Genomic DNA, 22,688 nt, shown 5'->3' with positions numbered 1-22,688 from the left:
CTGCACTCGGAATCTGCATTCTGCACTCGGAATCTGCACTCGGAATCTGCATTCTGCACTCGGAATCTGCATTCTGCACTCGGAATCTGCATTCTGCACTCGGAATCTGCCCTCGGAATCTGCATTCTGCACTCGGAATCTGCCCTCGGAATCTGCATTCTGCACTCGGAATCTGCCCTCGGAATCTGCACTCTGAATCTGCCCTCGGAATCTGCCCTCGGAATCTGCATTCTGCACTCGGAATCTGCCCTCGGAATCTGCATTCTGCACTCGGAATCTGCCCTCGGAATCTGCATTCTGAATCTGCAATCTGCAATCTGGAATCTGGAATCTGGAATCTGGAATCTGCAATCTGCAATCTGCAATCTGAATCTGCAATCTGGAATCTGCAATCTGGAATCTGCACTCTGAATCTGCAATCTGGAATCTGCACTCTGAATCTGCAATCTGGAATCTGCACTCTGAATCTGGAATCTGCATTCTGCACTCGGAATCTGCCCTCGGAATCTGGAATCTGCACTCTGAATCTGGAATCTGGAATCTGCACTCTGAATCTGGAATCTGCATTCTGCACTCGGAATCTGCACTCTGAATCTGGAATCTGCATTCTGCACTCGGAATCTGCCCTCGGAATCTGCATTCTGCCCTCGGAATCTGGAATCTGCACTCTGAATCTGCAATCTGCATTCTGCACTCGGAATCTGCCCTCGGAATCTGCATTCTGCCCTCGGAATCTGGAATCTGCACTCTGAATCTGCAATCTGCCCTCTGCACTCGGAATCTGCACTCTGAATCTGCAATCTGCATTCTGCACTCTGAATCTGCAATCTGCATTCTGCACTCGGAATCTGCCCTCGGAATCTGCATTCTGCACTCTGAATCTGCAATCTGCATTCTGCACTCGGAATCTGCATTCTGCACTCGGAATCTGCATTCTGCACTCGGAATCTGCATTCTGCACTCGGAATCTCAGAATCTGCATTCTGCACTCGGAATCTGCATTCTGCACTCGGAATCTGCATTCTGCACTCGGAATCTGCATTCTGCACTCGGAATCTGCATTCTGCACTCGGAATCTGCACTCGGAATCTGCATTCTGCACTCGGAATCTGCATTCTGCACTCGGAATCTGCATTCTGCACTCGGAATCTGCACTCTGAATCTGGAATCTGCACTCGGAATCTGCACTCTGCACTCGGAATCTGCACTCGGAATCTGCATTCTGCACTCGGAATCTGCACTCGGAATCTGCATTCTGCACTCGGAATCTGCACTCGGAATCTGCATTCTGCACTCGGAATCTGCACTCGGAATCTGCATTCTGCACTCGGAATCTGCATTCTGCACTCGGAATCTGCACTCGGAATCTGCATTCTGCACTCGGAATCTGCATTCTGCACTCGGAATCTGCACTCTGAATCTGCATTCTGCACTCGGAATCTGCATTCTGCACTCGGAATCTGCACTCGGAATCTGCATTCTGCACTCTGAATCTGCACTCGGAATCTGCATTCTGCACTCGGAATCTGCACTCGGAATCTGCATTCTGCACTCGGAATCTGCACTCGGAATCTGCATTCTGCACTCGGAATCTGCATTCTGCACTCGGAATCTGCACTCGGAATCTGCATTCTGCACTCGGAATCTGCACTCGGAATCTGCATTCTGCACTCGGAATCTGCACTCGGAATCTGCATTCTGCACTCGGAATCTGGAATCTGCATTCTGCACTCTGAATCTGGAATCTGCACTCTGAATCTGGAATCTGCACTCGGAATCTGCACTCGGAATCTGCATTCTGCACTCGGAATCTGCACTCGGAATCTGCATTCTGCACTCGGAATCTGCATTCTGCACTCGGAATCTGCACTCGGAATCTGCATTCTGCACTCGGAATCTGCATTCTGCACTCGGAATCTGCATTCTGCACTCGGAATCTGCATTCTGCACTCGGAATCTGCATTCTGCACTCGGAATCTGCACTCTGAATCTGGAATCTGCACTCGGAATCTGCATTCTGCACTCGGAATCTGCACTCGGAATCTGCATTCTGCACTCGGAATCTGCACTCGAAATCTGCATTCTGCACTCGGAATCTGCACTCGGAATCTGCATTCTGCACTCGGAATCTGCACTCGGAATCTGCATTCTGCACTCGGAATCTGCATTCTGCACTCGGAATCTGCATTCTGCACTCGGAATCTGCACTCGGAATCTGCATTCTGCACTCGGAATCTGGAATCTGCACTCTGAATCTGGAATCTGCACTCGGAATCTGGAATCTGCACTCGGAATCTGGAATCTGCACTCGGAATCTGCATTCTGCACTCGGAATCTGCATTCTGCACTCGGAATCTGCACTCTGAATCTGGAATCTGCACTCGGAATCTGCATTCTGCACTCGGAATCTGCACTCTGAATCTGGAATCTGCACTCGGAATCTGCATTCTGCACTCGGAATCTGGAATCTGCACTCGGAATCTGCATTCTGCACTCGGAATCTGCACTCGGAATCTGCATTCTGCACTCGGAATCTGCACTCGGAATCTGCATTCTGCACTCGGAATCTGCACTCGGAATCTGCATTCTGCACTCGGAATCTGCATTCTGCACTCGGAATCTGCCCTCGGAATCTGCATTCTGCACTCGGAATCTGCCCTCGGAATCTGCACTCGGAATCTGCACTCGGAATCTGGAATCTGCCCTCGGAATCTGCATTCTGCACTCTGAATCTGCACTCGGAATCTGGAATCTGCCCTCGGAATCTGCATTCTGCACTCGGAATCTGCACTCGGAATCTGGAATCTGCCCTCGGAATCTGCATTCTGCACTCGGAATCTGCCCTCGGAATCTGCACTCTGAATCTGCACTCTGAATCTGGAATCTGCCCTCGGAATCTGCATTCTGCACTCGGAATCTGCCCTCGGAATCTGCACTCGGAATCTGCAATCTGCATTCTGCACTCGGAATCTGCAATCTGCATTCTGCACTCGGAATCTGCAATCTGCATTCTGCACTCGGAATCTGGAATCTGCCCTCGGAATCTGCCCTCGGAATCTGGAATCTGCCCTCGGAATCTGCCCTCGGAATCTGCATTCTGCCCTCGGAATCTGCCCTCGGAATCTGCCCTCGGAATCTGCCCTCGGAATCTGCATTCTGCCCTCGGAATCTGCCCTCGGAATCTGCCCTCGGAATCTGCCCTCGGAATCTGCCCTCGGAATCTGCATTCTGCACTCGGAATCTGCCCTCGGAATCTGGAATCTGCCCTCGGAATCTGCATTCTGCCCTCGGAATCTGCCCTCGGAATCTGCATTCTGCCCTCGGAATCTGCCCTCGGAATCTGCATTCTGCCCTCGGAATCTGCCCTCGGAATCTGCATTCTGCCCTCGGAATCTGCCCTCGGAATCTGCATTCTGCCCTCGGAATCTGCCCTCGGAATCTGCATTCTGCCCTCGGAATCTGCCCTCGGAATCTGCATTCTGCCCTCGGAATCTGCCCTCGGAATCTGCATTCTGCACTCGGAATCTGCCCTCGGAATCTGCATTCTGCACTCGGAATCTGCCCTCGGAATCTGCATTCTGCCCTCGGAATCTGCATTCTGCACTCGGAATCTGCATTCTGCCCTCGGAATCTGCACTCGGAATCTGCATTCTGCCCTCGGAATCTGCACTCGGAATCTGCATTCTGCCCTCGGAATCTGCACTCGGAATCTGCATTCTGCCCTCGGAATCTGCACTCGGAATCTGCATTCTGCCCTCGGAATCTGCACTCTGCACTCTGCACTCTGCACTCTGCACTCTGCACTCTGCACTCTGCACTCTGCACTCTGCACTCTGCACTCTGCACTCTGCACTCTGCACTCTGCACTCTGCACTCTGCACTCTGCACTCTGCACTCTGCACTCTGCACTCTGCACTCTGCACTCTGCACTCTGCACTCTGCACTCTGCACTCTGCACTCTGCACTCTGCACTCTGCACTCTGCACTCTGCACTCTGCACTCTGCACTCTGCACTCTGCACTCTGCACTCTGCACTCTGCACTCTGCACTCTGCACTCTGCACTCTGCACTCTGCACTCTGCACTCTGCACTCTGCACTCTGCACTCTGCACTCTGCACTCTGCACTCTGCACTCTGCACTCTGCCCTCTGCACTCTGCACTCTGCCCTCTGCACTCTGCACTCTGCCCTCTGCCTCTGCACTCTGCCTCTGCACTCTGCCTCTGCACTCTGCCTCTGCACTCTGCCTCTGCACTCTGCCTCTGCACTCTGCCTCTGCACTCTGCCTCTGCACTCTGCCTCTGCACTCTGCCTCTGCACTCTGCCTCTGCACTCTGCCTCTGCACTCTGCCTCTGCACTCTGAATCTTCTTCGTTACTAAAGTCAACAACGTATAGATGAGTTTAGAAAAGACTGGTTATATTTAAACAAACATCCCAATAAGTGCGCACGTCGCAGTTTATGAAATTAGAATTTCAATATTCAGTCAAATAAATGCACCAACCTCCATAAGGCGCTATGTGGAGCCATGTTTTCTGGTCTCTAGTAAACAAAGGCATCGTGTTGTGGTCCAACCCTCGGCTTATGTGGATTATTTTATAATTTACCTATTTTTTTATAATGTTACACTCCCGACCTCCATACGATGCTGTATTAAAAGCCATGTTTTTGGGTTCAGACGAGACGCTCCTGCTCTGGTGTGAAATTATAAATATAAATATTCAGTAATGTCAATTTTCGGTAAAATATAAGCACACCAATCTCGTAAGGCGCTTTAAAAGTATGTGTTTGCTCCTGTATACACACGCATCAGCCAGTTACAAAGGGGCTGATGTCTAACGCTCCGTATCGAAGATTTAGTTATAAGATATATTCAACAATGTAATTGCGCCACCCTTCACTAGGCGCTATTAAAAGCCATGATTTGTATCTCCTTTTAGAAAGAAGCCTTTGACGTACATACGGGCACATAGCTGCCAAGGTTTCAGATTGCTACGTGTGACATTTTCATAATTTCAGTGCAATTATGAGTGACATTTCAATGACTATGAGTGACACTATCGCCGTCACAACTATCAGTGTCACCCGACCATCACTGGCGCGGCCCAAACATAGCTGCCAAGTACTCAGTACACACAAGTAACATTTCTGTTTTCAAGTCAAGTATAAGTGATTTTCACATCTCCTGTGCAATGCCTTCAGTGATACTTTATAAGGCGCAGTGGTTTAAGAAAATGTATGGTACAAAATAATAAAAAAAATTGTATTAAGTGCGTGTAGTACCTGGATTAAATACACCACTCACACCTGGTATGATTTGTGAAGTTGCCCTGCACCCTTTTCTGCCATACCATACCTTCCTGTAACATGTTTTAGTAGCATTTAATAAAATTCAGCAGGTAATCTATACCAAATAACAGCTGTCTTATCTCAGGGTTGGCCTGTTTATACCCTTTTGATCTGTAAGTAGAAATTAATTTTGTTGTAAACAAAATGTTACACTAGTTTGGTATTTCAGTTTTAATTGATACGCATTACCTAAATTAATGACAGCAGTTTTCCGATCTCTGAAGTATTTAGCTGTCATCTGCCATGGCGCGCACTGCACATTTATCCCTGCTCCCTACCAAATTGTTGCTGCTGGCTGACCTCATCCTCGCGCTGGGTTGGGTTGTCTCCCAGGTTCTACAGTACAGACGGCCTTCTGATTTTTGGGATGGGGGATGTCACAAGCCTCGACTGGAACCTTGACAAGTTTGGGCTGGAGGTCACACAAACGCTTGGGCGCTCTGCTGACCGAAAAAGGCCCGGGATCGGGAAAATGAACAAACACTGTGCCAGTTCCTGAAACCATATGTGATTGGAGGGCAAGAGTTGCAAATCGATTCTTCACAACAATCCGAGGTAAGTAATCTGTGGGGGGTTAGGAAGGCATGGGCCCAGCAGGCTGCAAACCAACAACCTCTACCATGACCCTACCCACAACACTGAAAGGGTCGGGTCAGACGGCACAGAAAGTCTGCTGATGGCAGCGCTGCAAAGAAAAACAAAGATGCCGCCCGGCGTCATTCTGCCTATCTGGGGCCAATCTGCGAGGTGTGTGACGCTGCTGGCCATCAAAGGGGAGCCCCTTTGATGGCACACACTTCGCAGGAAAATTGCAGGCAAGGCGCCGCTCATGGATCACTCATGCCTGTAGCGCTGTAGAGAGCAATCCGGGCTCTTCTATAATACCCAGAGTAAACTCGGACAGAGGCAGGCCAGGCGGGGCACGGCAAATCTGTAAAACACGGGCCTCGCCATGTATGATTCAATTCCAGCTCCGATTATTCAGTTTCTTCATTATAAATTAACAGAAAAATAAAATAATTTGACTTACGCAGAATTACATTTATTAAAGTTGAGCAGCAGACTCACGGGGGCGAGTGAGTCACCCGCCTGCAGCGCTGGGGGTCGGCTGAGCCTCAGAGGGTGCAGCTCGGGCTGCCCACGGGATCCGTTATGCCGCCACCGCTGCAACAGATGGAAGCAGCGTGCTCAACTGCACTGCCAAAATCCCGCGCGCGCACAGCAGTGGAGCAGCCCAGCCAGTTACTAAATTTAAAATATACAGCCCTCTCGCGCCTGCCTGCCCACCCAATTAAAACGGGTCTCACAATTTGCCACTCACAATGACTCCTCTTCTGACGTCAGTCCTCTTGGTGTTACATTGTAGCACAGGAGCAGATGAACCATTCCCATAGCCTGCCGTAGAAGCAAACATCGCGCTACGCGCTACTACTGCAGATTTCAATATTGGTGCATTATAGGCACTTTGGCTTTACAGCTGAGAGTAATGGGGTCCTCTAGAATTTAAATATATCATAATATAAGCACGGAAACGGCCAGAGGCGGTGTACAAATATGCCCGGCTCCTTATACACAAGCCTCGAATTACCCCGACGATTAACACAGGCAGCCCACTACAATTTACTCTCTCGTCAGCATTTCGCCATACAGTTGAAATTGTGGGAAACCGAGACGCAGAAAGTCCCCGACGAGAAGGAGAAGCCATCCATTGCCCCCGCTGAACTCGAGAGGCGAGGCGCCGCAACCCTGCAAGCCAAGTCACTTGCAGGACTCGGGTAGAAAAGAAAATTAAGCGCGAGATTACCTATCATTTCGGAGCCATTTCTTCCACTCAACAGGATCATTATATGAAGAAATTGCGGCACAAAGCAACTCAGCAGAAACATTTTGACAAAAGCTCCGGCACGCTGAAACCACCGCAGAATCCCAATAGCCTGGGGGCAATGAAAGCAAATGACCTGAAAGGAACAATTCCTCGTGTTTGCCCACAGAGTAAAGCCAGATTCGGGGGCGTTCCCGGCTTTCGGCTGACGTCGCGTGACGTCGGCAAAAGCCAAAGAATCTCGGGAACGCCCCCGAATCTGGTCCGGCATTGACGGACAGGCCCCTCGTCCAATGGCTAGGCTCCATTTATGGAGCCAGCCAATGAATGACGAGGGCCGACCCAAAGCCACACTACAGTTCTCATCAGGTTTTCGCCTGCGCGAAAAAGATGCGCAGAGCGCATCTTTTCGCCAGGCAAAACCTAAAAAGTGACCCAAGAGTCACACCCTGCGGTCAAGTGAAGAATGTCAGTCTAAGAGCAATCACCTTGATTCTCAGAGCACAACCTAGGAACATGGTAGCAAAGGAGAATTTGAGATTTACAAAAACATTTTAAATAAGCATTGGCGTAGCCAATAGATATCGTCTATCCCTATTGGCTTTATATTTTTTTTTAGACATGTTGCACAGCTGCGATCACGCTGCTGTGCAACATGGCTGAAAGTAAAGAAAACAATAGCACCATGACATGGTCAATACAGGCTGCATTTTCGAGTTATTCTTTTCTTTAAGCCACGTGTCAGCGCTGCTGTGCAATACGTCTAAAAAGATTGATAAAGCCAATTGTTCTTGCATGGGCGAAACCTGTTGACTTTGCCTTTATCTTTTAACCAGCAAAATGATTAACTATAAAATATTGTTGTGGTTAATTGTTTCAATGCCATTGGCGTCATATAAAGTATCACTTACACTTCAAATAAAACGCTAATTAAGTTAAAAAAATATATAGTTTGGGAAGAGTGTAAACTTTTTGCCCTTCAGTTTACACTTTTTTGATAAGTAATAAGAAAAAACTCTTTGCCCAGTATTCAGCAATACAAGAAAGCTGCAGATTGCCGCTGTTGTACAAATGATCTGGTGATAGAGGTGCCTGGGGAAGTGCTGTGCCAAGAAGATGGTCCGCCCTGCAGTGTTTTTGATCGGAAATGAGAGGTAACATTTGCAGCCACTTCAAAGAGACAGCGTTCAGCTAAACATATTGATCTCAGAAGTGCACAAGGGTGAGAACGAGTCCTGCTGCAAGTCCCCATAATGCAACAACTCAGTTTTCTTCCCCTTTAAGACCGGCAGAAAAAGAAACAGGAGCAGTAATCGGTAGTCCGGACATAATGTGTGCATTGTGACGCGTTGAATCTGATAGCATTTTTGGTTTCGCAGTTTTATATAGCGCAAACTCCACCCAAAGGAATTGGGGTGCTTTACCTGAGCACCAGTTACACTACACTGGGGCACATTTTGACGCAGAGAGAGAATAAGTGATTTGTCCACGATCACAACATGTTGAGCTGAAACTAAGCGTCGAACCTGGTACACAAGTTCCAAAGTTGGCACCTCTGGTCAAAACGCCGCATCCTCGTTTCTTCACGAGCATTTAGCACGCATACATGTTAGCAAACCAATACCTCGCTGTGGCTCAGAAAGAAAAGTGTAAGAACAGAGCTGAACATTTATGCGCCCTCCGATGGGGCCCGACGTGTAGCCAAGGATGAGGAGCCACTGCCAGAACTTGTCAAGCCATGTCGCCATCTGAAGGTCACCTAAACACCCAACATGGCAGCGGTGTGTGAGGAAAGAGAGTTAGGGGAGGGGAGGACTAAGTTGTCTCAGCTGGCAGCCTCAGTGAAGCTGGAGTCTAGAAATGGTCTTTGGGTGATATTATTTTGCTAAATTGCATATTTGCCTTGTGAAGCCACCAGAACCGCAATCAGCACTTTTTGAAAGGGGTGCGGGGAGTGATGGTGTAATGAAGAGGCTCGGAGCTCCAAGAACAGACCCAGATGGTACATTTTGGTGGGAGGTAGGCAGGTGGCAGACGTGACAGCTTTGGTATGGGACCCTGACTGGGAGCGCAGCGCACCTGCATATCAGAGTACGTTCGCTATGCCAGCGGCCCTTAAGAATACTATCACCACTTGGGTCTACTAGATGCCTGGAGCTACCTCGAATTATTTCTTCTTATCCTTCCCCCAGCTTTCTCTATTAACTGCCGCGGAGATGTCTGGCATCTCAGTCTCTAACCACATACATGTCACGATTTCTCTCCAACCTCCAACCGATACGCAGCGCAGAGCACATCCCCTATGGAGACTCCCTCCTCATGTTTTACATGATCCAGACATACGGAGAGAGACTGAGGCCTTCTTTGCTGCTAACAACACCTTGGACACTTTGGAATCTGTCAGATGGGACACCTTCAAAACGACTATCTGGGGAGTTATCTCCTCTATTGCGATAGCCCGCTCCCGGGAGGCTCGCCTCCTTGAGCCAACTCTCTCTGGCGACATTAAAGCGGTAGAGTAAAAAGATCAACAACCCTCGCTACAAAACAAAAAGTAGCTTGCAGCATTCCGATGCTAGTTAAGCCTACACTGCACCAATAAAGCAGAACGCTCCTTACTAGCTCTTAAGCAAAAATGTTACACGGGTGGGGATAAGGTAGGTAAATGCTGTGCGCGAAGCCTGCGAGGCCCAAGCTACGCACGCGCCCATATATCCAAGCTTAGGTGGCCGGATGGCTCCTGGGCCACATCTGAGCACGATAAAGGCCTAACTCTCCCCAACTTCTACGAAGAACTGTACCAGCCGAACCTTGTGCCCCGGAGAATATCGCCTCCTTACTTGACTCTTGGCACTGGGAACCTAGCAGCTCCCACTACGTGAATCTTCTAGAAAAGCCAATATCGCTGGAGGAGATAGCAAAAGCACTCAAACCGCTTCTAATAGGGAACCCCCCCCCGACCCGATGGTCTCACTGTTGCCTTTTACCTTACCTTCTATCCGCAGCTCCAAAATCACCATCTTTCCCTCCTTAATAATTTTACCAGCGCCACTGGAGTCACTCCAACCATGTCAGAAGCCGAGGTAGTGCTGGCCCCAAAGCCAGGTAAAGACCCCTCTCTTTGCACAACTTATCGTCCCAATTCCCTTTTAAATACAGATGTGAAGATCTATACAAAGTTCCTTGCAAATCACCTGGAACCCGATCTGCCCACCTTATAGAAAAAGCTCAATACAGGGGCATTCCTGCCTGTCTGGTGTTGCTGGACGTGTTATGTTATGTTATTTATTCTTGTAGAGCGCACGGTTACCCTAGGGTGTCCTGGCGCTAGGTGCTGATTACCTTGGAAGCTGGTTTCGTATTACTGGGAAAAGAACAAAGTTTTCAGACCCTTACGAAAAGACAAAGTCCGGGACATTTCTAAGCATGAAAGGCAGCTCGTTCCAGGCTCTAGAAGCACAGACAAAGCCTCTACCTCCCTAATTAGATTTTTTAAAGGAGGTCACTTGCACTTGCTTAGCTCCGGTTGATCTTAAATTCCTGCCTGGAACATACCATTGAAGTTTGCGTCTAAGAAACTCCGGACCTATTCCATTAACTTCCTTAAAAACAATGCACAGAGCCTAGAAGCAAGTTCTTAGCCTTACTGGAAGCCAATGTAATTTTTTCAGTTCGCTCCTGACAGAGACAAACCTCGGGATTTCAGTCAGCGTTCTTGCCGCTGCGTTCTGGACTAGTTGAAGCCTATTCAAATGTTGTTTTTGAGCATTAAGGTAAAGGCAATTGCAATAGTCCAAGCGCGACATTATAAGAGCTGTTACCACTGTCCTCAGATTACTCTGAGTAAGGAAGAACTTGATTTTCCAGAATATTCTGAGAACCATAAAACAGGCTGAGGTCACCGTACTTACCTGGTCTCCCATAGTAAGTTTAGTGTCCACCAAAACTCCCAGATTCTTAACTTTTCTGGTAGGTTCTGAGCATGTGCCAAGGTCCTCTGGCAACCACTCTGGTGTCCAGACCCGTGGATTGTTGCCAAATTTCAGGACCTCGGTCTTAGAAGAATTTAGTTTTAAGCAGTTGGAAGACATCCAGGTCGAGATTGCGCTCATACAATCATGAAAACTATCCCCGGCCTCCTTCTCAGCACCCTCTGTCAGTGATAACACAATGTGTCTGTCATCTGCATAAGAGGTGAGCTGGAAGCCAAAGGACCTAATGACTCCTGCCAATGGTGCCACATATATATTAAATAGAGTGGGGCTAAGCGAAGAACCCTGTGGCACCCCACATGGGAGTGAGAAGGGTTCTGAGGCATTCCCATCCAGGTCGACAGTCTGCGACCTGTTGGATAAAAAAAAGATTGTAACAATTAACATGCCGACCCCTTAACACCGACGTCCGACAACCGGTCCATCAATATTTCATGATGGACCGTGACAAAAGCTGCTAATAAGTCCAATAGGACAAGTACAGCATTTCCTCCTCTATCCACGGCTTCTCTGATTTCCTCTGTGGATTTTAACAGAGCCAGCTCAGTGCTATGATAGGCTCTGAACCCATATTGTGACACGTCCAGAGAGTTACTGAGATGGATAAAAGCAATGGAGAAGGAATTCGATCAGGTAGACTGGCCCTTTCTCAGGGAGGACTTCCACTGAATAGGATTAGGCCCTACCATGATATCCAGGCTGATGGCCCCTTATTCTCAACCGACCACACGCATCTGCATCAAGGGCTGTCTCACTTCTCCCATCGCTATACGTAGGGGCACTAGACAAGGGTGCCCGCTATCTCTGCTCTTGTTTGCCCTGGTGGTGGAGCCTCTAGCAATTGCAGTACGATGTTTATCCATCATCTCGAGCATTCCTTTTGTGGGATATGAACACAAGATTTCTTTATTCGCGGACGACCTTCTCTTGTCTCTTACTACTCTGGCTTCATCCCTTCCAGAATTAGCATCACACCTGCTCACCTTTGAAGAAGCCTCAGGCTTCAGGATCAACTTAGCCAAGTCCCATGCCCTGAACCGCACCCTCCCCTTTTCAGAGATTCAAGAACTACAGGCTCTGATCCCATTGAAATGGTCTGAGAGGTCGATAAGATACCTAGGATTGGACCCGACTCCCTCATTATCGTCCTGGACTCAGGCCAATTGGCCGAGCTACAGACCGGCCATTCGGGAAGATATCCGTAGATGGCGAAACTTCCCCCCTCTCTGGGATAGGTCGACTTAACACTGTAAAGATATCTCTCCATCCGAAGGTGCAATATTTGTTCCAAAACCTCTCTACCCAAATCCCACAAACTGATAATCAATCCCTCCAATGGGATTTAACCACCTTTATCTGGGGTCAGGGCCACACCCACGTTTTTCCAACAAAGTTTTGATGCTACCCCAAGATCGGGGGGGGGAGGGTGTTAGCATGCCCTAACCTCCTCGAATATTACTGGTCCTGTCCTCTTCACTACATCTCAGAATGGGGGGTTATGGGAAAGCGAAAAACACTGGCTCCATATGGGCCACGCTGTGGCGAGTAGACCCCTGTGGGACTTAGCTTGGCTCCCTCGTACGGCTGGCCCACGTTGCGCATACATAGCTACCCCTAAAAAAACGGTCCTAGACATATGGGACAGACTTGCAGTTCCTCGGGCCTGACCTCATTTCCATTCCCAACACCCCTATAGCACGCAACCCCACTTGTCCATCTGACCCCCAACCTCACGCCTTCCTACCTTGGACGGATTGTGAGTATCGCGTAATTTAAGACTTATTCGAAGGGGCCACATTGATCACCTTTGACCAGTGCAAAAAAATGTTTCACCTTAGAGACAATGAAAGAATGCAATATTATCAACTTAGACACTGGCTGTTTTCTCACGCATACACAAAAGGAGCGACTAGACCGCTTACTCCCTATGAGGCCTTCGTGGGAATCTAGAGGATTGATCTCTAACACATACAAAGTGCTACAACACTCGCAACAACCCCAGCCCCACACATACCAAAATCAATGGAACACGGAACTGGACTGCGAGGTTCTCCCAGAGAACTGGGACCGACTATGCCGAGACATGCCTAAAATATACCAAAGCAACCCCCAACTCGAATCGGCCTATAAACGTATGACACAGTGATACTTTACTCCCGTCAGTCTACAGACGATTCCGGCTTCCCATCAACATGTTAAAGATGTCAGAGTGGAACGGGTGACTTCATCCACATATGCTGGTCTTGCCCCAACCTGACGCTTTATTGGAAGGAGATCCTTAGTCACATTAAAGATACGGTAGGATCCCCCATACCCAGCTCTCCAACCTTAACATTGTTGGGCATTAGACCCTCACAACTAACAGCCATAACACATTCAGACTGGCACCTAATTGCACAAATGCTGGGAGCGGCACAACAGACCATAGCTGTATATTGGAAGAAACCTGGCCCTCCACCTAATGCGACGTGGTTTCTCCGTCTGTGGCATGTTCTGGCCCTAGAGTTGCTTACCGACATCTTAATCACACGGACACCAAATTCACCAGCACTTGGCAAACTTTAATCCAACACCTATCCCAGACTGAATATGCTTGCTTTACCCCTCCACGTCTTAGAGCGCTGCAGCTATTTGATGATCTCCCTTCTGCCTTACTCAAGAGGCACACGCCATTCTTCCCCTATCCCACAGAACTTTGTCAGGGCATCTCCCTCCTCCCAGAAGACTCTGGCTATCCGCCCATTTGATGATCTGAAAGCACGTCCTTCCCTTCACGCTTCCTACCCGTTTTTTAATCATTCACCACAGGAGAAGTGTGGCTCAATGGTTAGAGCGGCAGACCCTGATGCAGAGATCTGGCCCGGGACCAGGGTTCAATTCCCGCCTCGGCGGGTATTGGGCTCAATTTCCTCGGACCTGATAATTCTCGCCTCAGTGCCTATTCTAATCATGGGTCCCACTCTGCAACTCTGGGCAATAGCTTGCTTAATCTCCACAACGGCCCCAACAGTGCTGGGATGCCTGGCTTCACCTTGGGGGTGCCCAGGAGTGGGCATTTCACAGGGAAAAGTCAGGAAGGGTTCCACAGCGGTATGCGTACAGTGCCAAGACACCTCAGGGTGTAAGTGCGCTATACAAGTACGAATTCATTTCATTTTGAATTCATTTCATTAAGGAAGGGAGTGTTTACTAACCCCCTTTTCTCACTAGCACCATCACGCAAGTACTGGCATGTTTTCATGCTAATACGCTGGTATGCACAAAGCTTACTCACATAGCCGAACATTGGGCCAGTGACCCCAAGCCCCCCTCCTCTTGTTCTCTTACACGGGGGTGCTTTTACTAAAATAGGGACATTAGTGGCACTCGTTTTTAAGTAGATCCCTACCCCTCTATGGTTATTATGCTAAACGTTATACTTTAACATAAAGCTATACCAGTGTATCCTGTTAATTGACAAGCATATTGTATTATCTTTGTTACACCATTACTCTCTATTGTTTTCTTTGGTTATAACAGGAGAACTGTGGCAAGACCCTACCAAGGTACCATACTTTCAGTGATGTACTTTGCTTTGTTTCTCCCCCTCTTTGTTTGTCTGTTCAATTTATATTCAACAAACAGATTTGAAATAAAGCCATCACCGTTCTTTTGCTCACTTCGCCACCTCAGTACAGACCCAGCCACATGCAAGTCAGTCATAACTCTGCTCCTCATGGGAACAGTCCAGCACGAACTGCCAATCAGTCTGCATTGCCTTTTGAAGACTGCGGAAGAGCCTGGTAGTTTGGCAAACAAGGACACAGGAGTAGGTGTCGCTTTTGGGCCTTATAAGTATTTAGTTATGCAGCACAATATCCTTGGTGCAACAACACCAACTGTTGCATGGCTAAACACTTATAAGATCCCAAAGGCGTCTAGACCTATTGGCTATGCCATTGCTTGTTTCTATAGTGACAACCAGGTTGATCAATGGCTAAATGAAGGGTGCCAGTTGAAAGGCTGAGTGTCTCTTCTAATAGTTTTTTTAGGAATGTGTTTTAGTGGCATCTGAAAAGCTGCGTGACTTTACGGTTTATATTTACATTTTTAAATTGCAAACCTTGTGTATGTAACTAAACATATTTTTGTAAACATTATACCTACATACGTAAGGTTTTCAATTTATAAATGTAAATAAGGACGAAAAGACAGGCTACTTGTCAGATGCCCTGTAAAGCACATTTCCCCAAAAATAATTAGAATAGAGACACGGAGCCTTTCAATGCGCACAAACGCACCTATAAATGTGAATATATTTTCATCTTCTCACATTGTCACCTCACATCTGCAAGCTCTGCAGATTTTATAATTGTAGCGTTTCAGGCAACATTTGTCTTTAGCTGCAGGCATAAGTCTGAATGAACGCAATCTCTAACATTTTGCCTTAGGAAACTCAGGGGGTCAAAGCTTCTTAGAGTGAAGCAGATAAGACAGGTTTGGTACAAATGTGCTGAACAGGACACCTTGGTGTACAGCAGCATCCAAAACTGCCATTTGTTTATGTGCTTGATGTAAAATGTGTTCCGAATTACTTTGAACACAGAAACATTAACTCAGTGGCAGAAAGAGGTCTGACCTAGTTCATCTATTTTCTTACCCCTGAACGCTCCACATTTGATTTTGTCACCATCCTTTTGTTCTTCTAAATCCTGACCACTCACTAGGTATTGCTTTCCAAACTTCCTTTTTATTTTTCATTCAATACTTGCACTACGCGTGCTATACTTTACAACTTGGTTTAATATGGTGCCACTATTATGAGACTTATTTTGCAGATAAAACAATTCATTATCTACCTTTACAATTTAGGCAATGGTGCTGTCTTTGTTCCCATGTGATAAATACTGCATCCAACAAAAACATTTTCATTAAGCTTTCAACCAATGTAATGCATCTTTCGTGTTTTTCTTTTGGGTAAATGATTTTGAAAAGATTTATGGCCTTGAATAAAATATTTTAGGCGATTAATTAAGTCCTATAATCAAAACTGTCATGTCCAGTTTCTCCGAACTTTTATTGAATTTGTTTTTTATCAATTGAGCTAACAACATGGCATAGATCAGTGTCCAAGGGAAGAGGGGCTTCATCACGCAAAGACTTACAATGATAACTGCCTACTTCTAACGTTACAAGTAAACAGTGGGTGCCGCGATAAACGCGGCACCCGCGCTTTACTTTTAACATTATTAGTGAAGCGCGGGTGCCGCAATTCTAGCAAAAGTAAAGAAATAGATGTGTTTTTCTATCACTTTACTTTTGTATAATCACGGCACCCGCACTTTACTTTTAATGTTAAAAGTAAAGCGCCGGTGCCGCGATTCTAGCAAAAGTAAAGAAATAGAAAAAAACATCTATTTCTTTACTTTTGCTATAATCGCGACACCTGCACTTTGAGCAAAATGAAGGAAAACAAGGGATGCGCGTGCAGCAGAGGCGGAGCGTGGTGCGCCCACGCACAAGCTGGGTGCCGCTTTGGAAGCACTTCCAAAAGCAGCTTACTAAATGTCTCGCAAGAGCAGCGCATGCGCTGGCTCAGGCGAGACCTAAAAAGCATGATTACACGGCCAGTTACCTTCATCATAGCGCTTTTTTCCCTTTAAGCCATGTTGCACAGCAGCCTGCACTGCTGTGCAACATGTCTTACAACAGGGCTGGAAGGGGGGCAAGAAACATAGGGGTGGGGTGGTGTGAAAAGAAAAGCGGTTGGATGAATTAGGGATAAGGGAGGAGGGCAGGGGCAGTGATCAAACAATGACATGGGAGGAGGACGGGGAGAATGATTAAGAACAGATACGGGGGAGTGATTAAATAGACATGGGAGGAGGGAGGATGGGGAAAAAACAGACATCGTGAGAGGAGGGAAGGGGTGAAGGACTGCAGATGGATACCTTCCGTGCACCCATCTCACCCCAGTCAGACGTCTGACGTCAGACGTTGGATGTCCTTCCAACTAAGCGGCCCGTGGTGTGCAGAAACCCCAGCTGATGTTTTAACACATGAGTTAGTCCTGTGCTGCTCTACACAAATATGGGACAGACGCAGTGAACGAGCTCAATGCGGTCCTGGGATGGAAAGTCCTGTTCACTCCCCTGGTCCTTTTATTGGGGGTCTTGGAGGGCTCGGGAAGGGTTCTCAGGCTGACAGAGCATTTCTCGGTATGGCCACCATGGTGGCCAAACATCACACAGAGGCCAAATGATAGAACCCTGCCCCCCCAACCACGGTGTCACACTGGCGCAGAGGGTTGGATTGGTGCGCACTGCAAGAAACCCTGTATATGAGGCGAGAGGCTGTCTGACCAAATATGATCAAGTATTAAGTAAATGGCTGGGCCTGGTGGGCGAATGGAGATATACACTGGTCTTTAATGTTCCCTCAAATCAGGCTTGCTATCTGTCATGCTGTAAGGAGACTGTGGCTGTGATCTGATCACCATGTGATATGAATGTACTGTACCGTATGTTACTGTGCTATGAATCATTGTGTCATTGTTCAAAAACCCAATAAAGTTGATTATCAAAAAAAAGGAGTGCTTGTGGAAAAAAGTGAAAGAAGAGTACCTGTAGGAGCCTGCGGCTAGTGAAAGGACACTGGCCACAGGAAGCCATATTTTGTCAAGCACCACGACATGGAATAAGACTCCGATGCCCAGGAAGAGCAGCTGACCAACAGAAAGCAAGGAACCAAGCCTGACATAGAAGCCAACCCATAGTAAGTAAAGGTAAGTAATGGATGGGATTTAATCCCTTATTAAGAATTGTATTTTCTTCATTACAAGCGATTTCACAAAACTGCAGGTGAAACTTAAAACCGGAGTAAATCCTTAAAAGTAAATTTGCCAGAGCAACTGACAGGATACTTCCTCAGACACTAAAGTAGAAAGAGAGAAATTATATATCCTCAACTCTCAGAGCCCTTCTGTGACCCGGAAGCTAGTGTAAACAGAGCCCACTCACAAACACAATCAGAAAGCCAGTGTAAACGGAGCCCATGTATAAACAGAACCTTTGCATACTGTGAATGTTTGAAGATCTGAAGTAAATGTGGCAGTGGTATGTTTGGGGCCATTTATAATCCGAATGAGTCATAATCAGAGCCTTGCTAAAATCCAAACCCTGATCTAATCTCAGCACTGGCAAAATCATAGAGGCCATTATGATAACTCTGATAAATGAGAACACTGCTATTATTTTTCAGTTCGTTGCATGGAACCAATTGGGCAAGTGTAGTTTATTTTTTTTACCAGATTGCTAGGTTTCTGAAGCATCTAGTCCTTTGTGCAAGTAACTACTTTACACAGTTCCACACCCCTGATGCTCTAAGACTTTTCACCAACACACCCAATACACTGGTGGCCTTCCTGCAGCTAATTGCCTGCCTATTTGTTTTTAATATATTTGTTGGTGGTTCTACCCTTTCCAACACCCACCAAATGTACCCTTATTTTTAAGTGCTAATCTTCTCTAGAACATTTCTGCAATGTTGAGGAAGAAAGGCATTCCGGGGTTGCTTAACAGTGGTGGCCTTCGCTCCAGATGAGATGCCGTAATCCCGTGGTTCACCTTGCTCTAACAGTGCCCATCCTTGTTGTCTTTTTACTTTTTTTTTTAAAAAACAGGCACACCATTATACCACCATCTTTTTGTTTAAAGAGGGTGAAAGCCGTATCTCTGCTTCTCATGTGCGTTTTTTTATTTCTCTGCCGGAACCTATAGAATATGTCAGCATGGAGCAAACAGGCAAACGACCAGCAGAAAAGAGCATGCAACAAATTCCACAACAAATATTTAATCCTCGTTAGTAAATTGATGATGAAAAGTTTGCACTCTGCTATCGATATCCCTAGAAACAGTTAGAATTGTACAAAATATTGTCACATTTCAGAAGCAGTCCTTCAAGAAAAAGTGTCCAATTTAGGATTTGGCCCAAAAAACAAAACAAAAAAACCCACTAACAATGGTTAGCATTTTACAAACATGAAAAAACATACAGGCAACACCACCACATAGATTATATTTATACAGATTTCATTTTGTAACTAAACTGTAATACTATCTACATCAATATTGGACTTGGGAGTACCCCACCCACTTGTAAACTGTCTGGGTCAACAGTACCTTCTGTGGTTCCAATATTCTTGAGCACTTTCCTATTATGTCCCTTGATTGTTTCAGCATTACATACCATTTCATACGGTTCTTATTCTGCTCCACTGCAGTACTCCTTCCAGGGGCCCCAAATCCTGTTAAACTTCTGCAGAAATCAATGACACGGAGAGGGGGAAAGGAGAGACTATACAAGCCTAATGCCGGTCTCCCTATAACAGTATCCATGCACACAATAAAGGGGGCGCCACGCTCAAGAAAAGAAACACTCCCGCCAGTAAGGTTATTGATGAGGATGTCAAAAGTAGGAGAATCTTACAACAGTGGTGTGTCAGCCTGTCGTCTGAAACAAAGATTATATTAAAACTACAAGGCCTCACACACCCAACCGCGTGCCATGCCTCATCATTGAGCAACCTACACTCGTCCGCTCATTGTTATGAGGGGGTGAGTGGGCTCAACAGCATAAAAGCATAAAGCCAGAGCTCTTTGTGAAAAAACGTGTGCAGTGCAAAGTAAATTTCTAGGGGAGCCCATATAAGAGGTAAGTGCGGGTTAAAAATCCTAACCTCTGGCGACAGCATAAAACTTTAATTAGGACATGTCTTGGTTGGGATGTTAAAATAGTGTGGGGAACTTAAGGTCGATAACCCAGTTCTTAACAGGTCAATGTGTTTCTGCACTATTCTGCCCTAATAGAGGTGCTAGACAGCCTCACCATTAGCCTTACTGGCGTGCTTGTTGTTTCTTGAGCGTGGCACCCCCTTTTTTTGTTTGTATGGAAACTTCTGCAGGCAGTCTTGACCTCTGTATACCACTTCCTCCAGCTGCATGGACAATACAATGTTTCTGTCCCATTGGCTCATAGTGGGAGTATGTTGGCTGCCCCACAGTCTGATTATATCCCCTTTGTACCACCAACAATGCAACATTGCTGTTAAATCACCCTACATTCCTACTATCATAGGAGGAGATTTCAATTCCAATAACTCTATTGACTCCATGGCTATCAGCTGGTACTTCCCATTCCAGAGAAGCAAACATCCTGGGGCATTCCCATATAGTATGGATAAAAGGTTCCTTTAATCTGCAGCCCCTAATGCATGTGTCATTAACTGCCCTTCCCGGATTCTTCAGTAAAATTGTACTATAATAAACTTGGTGTAATATTTTCAATTGTCCGTATCAGAAGCCTGACCTTTTGGCCACCTTCCTTGTGCAACTGAAAGCCTCTTTTCAGTTTTCCTCTTAACATAGTCCACTCTCCTCTTGCTAATTATCCCCAATTATCTCATAGTCTGCCCATTGTTACCAGGCAGTTATTCACCAAAGTCCTATATATTTGTGAGATGTCATGTCTTTTCAAGTGGATTGCTAGCACTATATTGCAGCGTTTATTCAATCTGTAGGTCTACCAAACTACATACATATTAACACCACTGGCAATCAAGCGGTGTAGCATTTCAAAGCATCCTTATTTTGCCCGCCATACCATGACCAACAAGCTACCCCAATCAGGGCGAAACTTGTCTTGGATTGCCTGTGTTCCAGTACTGGGAGGGCCTAGCAGTTTGTGCTGAACTGTTCCCATTGGAGTACGGTCAAGACTAATTTGCACATGGCTGTGTCCAAACTGAGGTGGCTTGGAGGGCAAAAGAACGATTGGTGGGAATGCTACCCCAAGCGATTGCCAGTGGTTAGACAAATTGCAAGCATCCCGCCACCACCTTATGTGTGTTTAATACCAAGATCGGCCTGTATGAGGCACCCTCCTCGGGTGACTTACCCGATCTACAAAAACACGATATTGACCCTACTCAAATCAAAGGAAAACTTCCACTCACGAAAACAACTTATTATCGATATCCCTATTCATTCAAATCACACGCAGCCATAAGTAACAGCACTAAGTGGTCAGGGCAAACAAGTAGCTAAAAGTAATTTTCACAGTGAACTTGATACATTCATTCTAGTATGGGGCACTTATCTCCCCTCTATGTCACTGAATTGTGGGGGGGGGTGTATGGGGAAAAAACAAAGGCGCTGGAGGTGTGCTCAAAATATTAAAGAATTCTCAAAATGTAATTGAGATGATGGCAGTGCGATGAGCTTCAATGACTGAAAATGTATTGTCATAGAACAAGAAACGTGAGAAAAAAGTAATACATCTGGGAATCATGACACAACTTCAATTTGAAATAACATGCAACAAAAGAAACTATGCATATAATAAAAGCCAAATGAGACAAATATATAATTCACATACCTATTTCACTTCTTGTTGGACCAATTCCATTATAAACTTTCAAGTAGTTAAAATGACATGAGTTGGAGTCTTCAATGTCGAAGTCACCAAATTTCAGATGAATTCGGTCCCCAGACTTGACACGGAGTTCCCACTCACAAACAGTACTGTTTGGATAGGTTTGTGGATAGTTTAGTGATGTAAATGTTCCACTTTCTGGTCCCATTACTGTGTATCCACATCCATCTCCTGAAATAATAGAATCATAATGTTAAGTAGACACATACACTCGGGATTCATTCTGCAATTCGTACTATTATCCAGGGCTCCAGACAGCTACTTTTTCATTTTTGTTTAGCCAAGAAGTAACTCTGAGATCACCTCAAACTTACTGTTGGTATGAATAAGTTGTGTTTGTTAATTTGATCTACTACAGAATAAATGAAAATATAAATACAATCTATGATCTGTGTGCATTGTGAACTTATACTTTGTGAGTGACATAAATTAGCATGTGACAAGGTTGGATTTCTTCTTAATAAGATGTATATGAGTCACCACATATAGTATGTCAACTTTATGTTTTCTTTACCTTTTGGTTGAGTAGGAGGCACTGGGTTGGTTATAGAGTGACTGGCTAGGGGTCAAGAGCAGCGAGGAGTGTGGGGAATAAGTTGTGTGTGGAAGCAGTGAGTTTAGCCAAAAGTATAAGGTTGGGGTGAATGTGAACATTGAAAGAAAGTGCGCAAGTAGTGAAATTAACATAGGGTAAGGGAGTGACAGTTGTGGATGGGGTGATCCTGTAAGTATGATTGATTGTGTCGGTGGGAGAATCGTGGAAGTAAGGGTGATCTATCAGTTTGGGTGATAGCGTGGATGGGAAGTGAGTGCCAGAGAGTTAAGTAAGAGTGTGGATGGGATTAGAGTGTTGATACTATTGAAGTAATGATGAGAGAAACAATCATTTGCAATGCAATAGGTCTCGCATTAGGAAAGTTTGAGCTATTGGTATTGTAAATATCACATTTTTTTTATGTTTGTTTTTGAAAATAGTGAAATAAACAGACTTGTCATTCACAATGCCCATAGTTATAACTTTCGCAAATGTGACACCTATAGCATTTGTAATGCAAT

At 46.1% G+C, this 22,688-nt stretch overlaps 1 protein-coding gene across 1 annotated transcript in view; it reads right to left on the bottom strand.

Moving 5' to 3' along the window:
- The window catches only part of DCBLD2 (discoidin, CUB and LCCL domain containing 2), a 526,471-nt gene that overhangs the window by 387,926 nt on the left and 115,857 nt on the right, over window positions 1-22,688 (bottom strand). Inside the window, exon 2 of the mRNA XM_078657730.1 lies at window positions 21,576-21,803. Coding sequence (XP_078513856.1) covers window positions 21,576-21,803 — 228 coding nt within the window. The remainder of the gene's footprint in view (window positions 1-21,575; window positions 21,804-22,688) is intronic.

This window comes from Lissotriton helveticus, chromosome 8 (assembly GCF_964261635.1).
Source record: "Lissotriton helveticus chromosome 8, aLisHel1.1, whole genome shotgun sequence".
NCBI lineage: Eukaryota > Metazoa > Chordata > Amphibia > Caudata > Salamandridae > Lissotriton > Lissotriton helveticus.
Note: the sequence above shows the minus strand (reverse complement) of the source record. Positions and strands in the feature narration are given on the sequence as shown.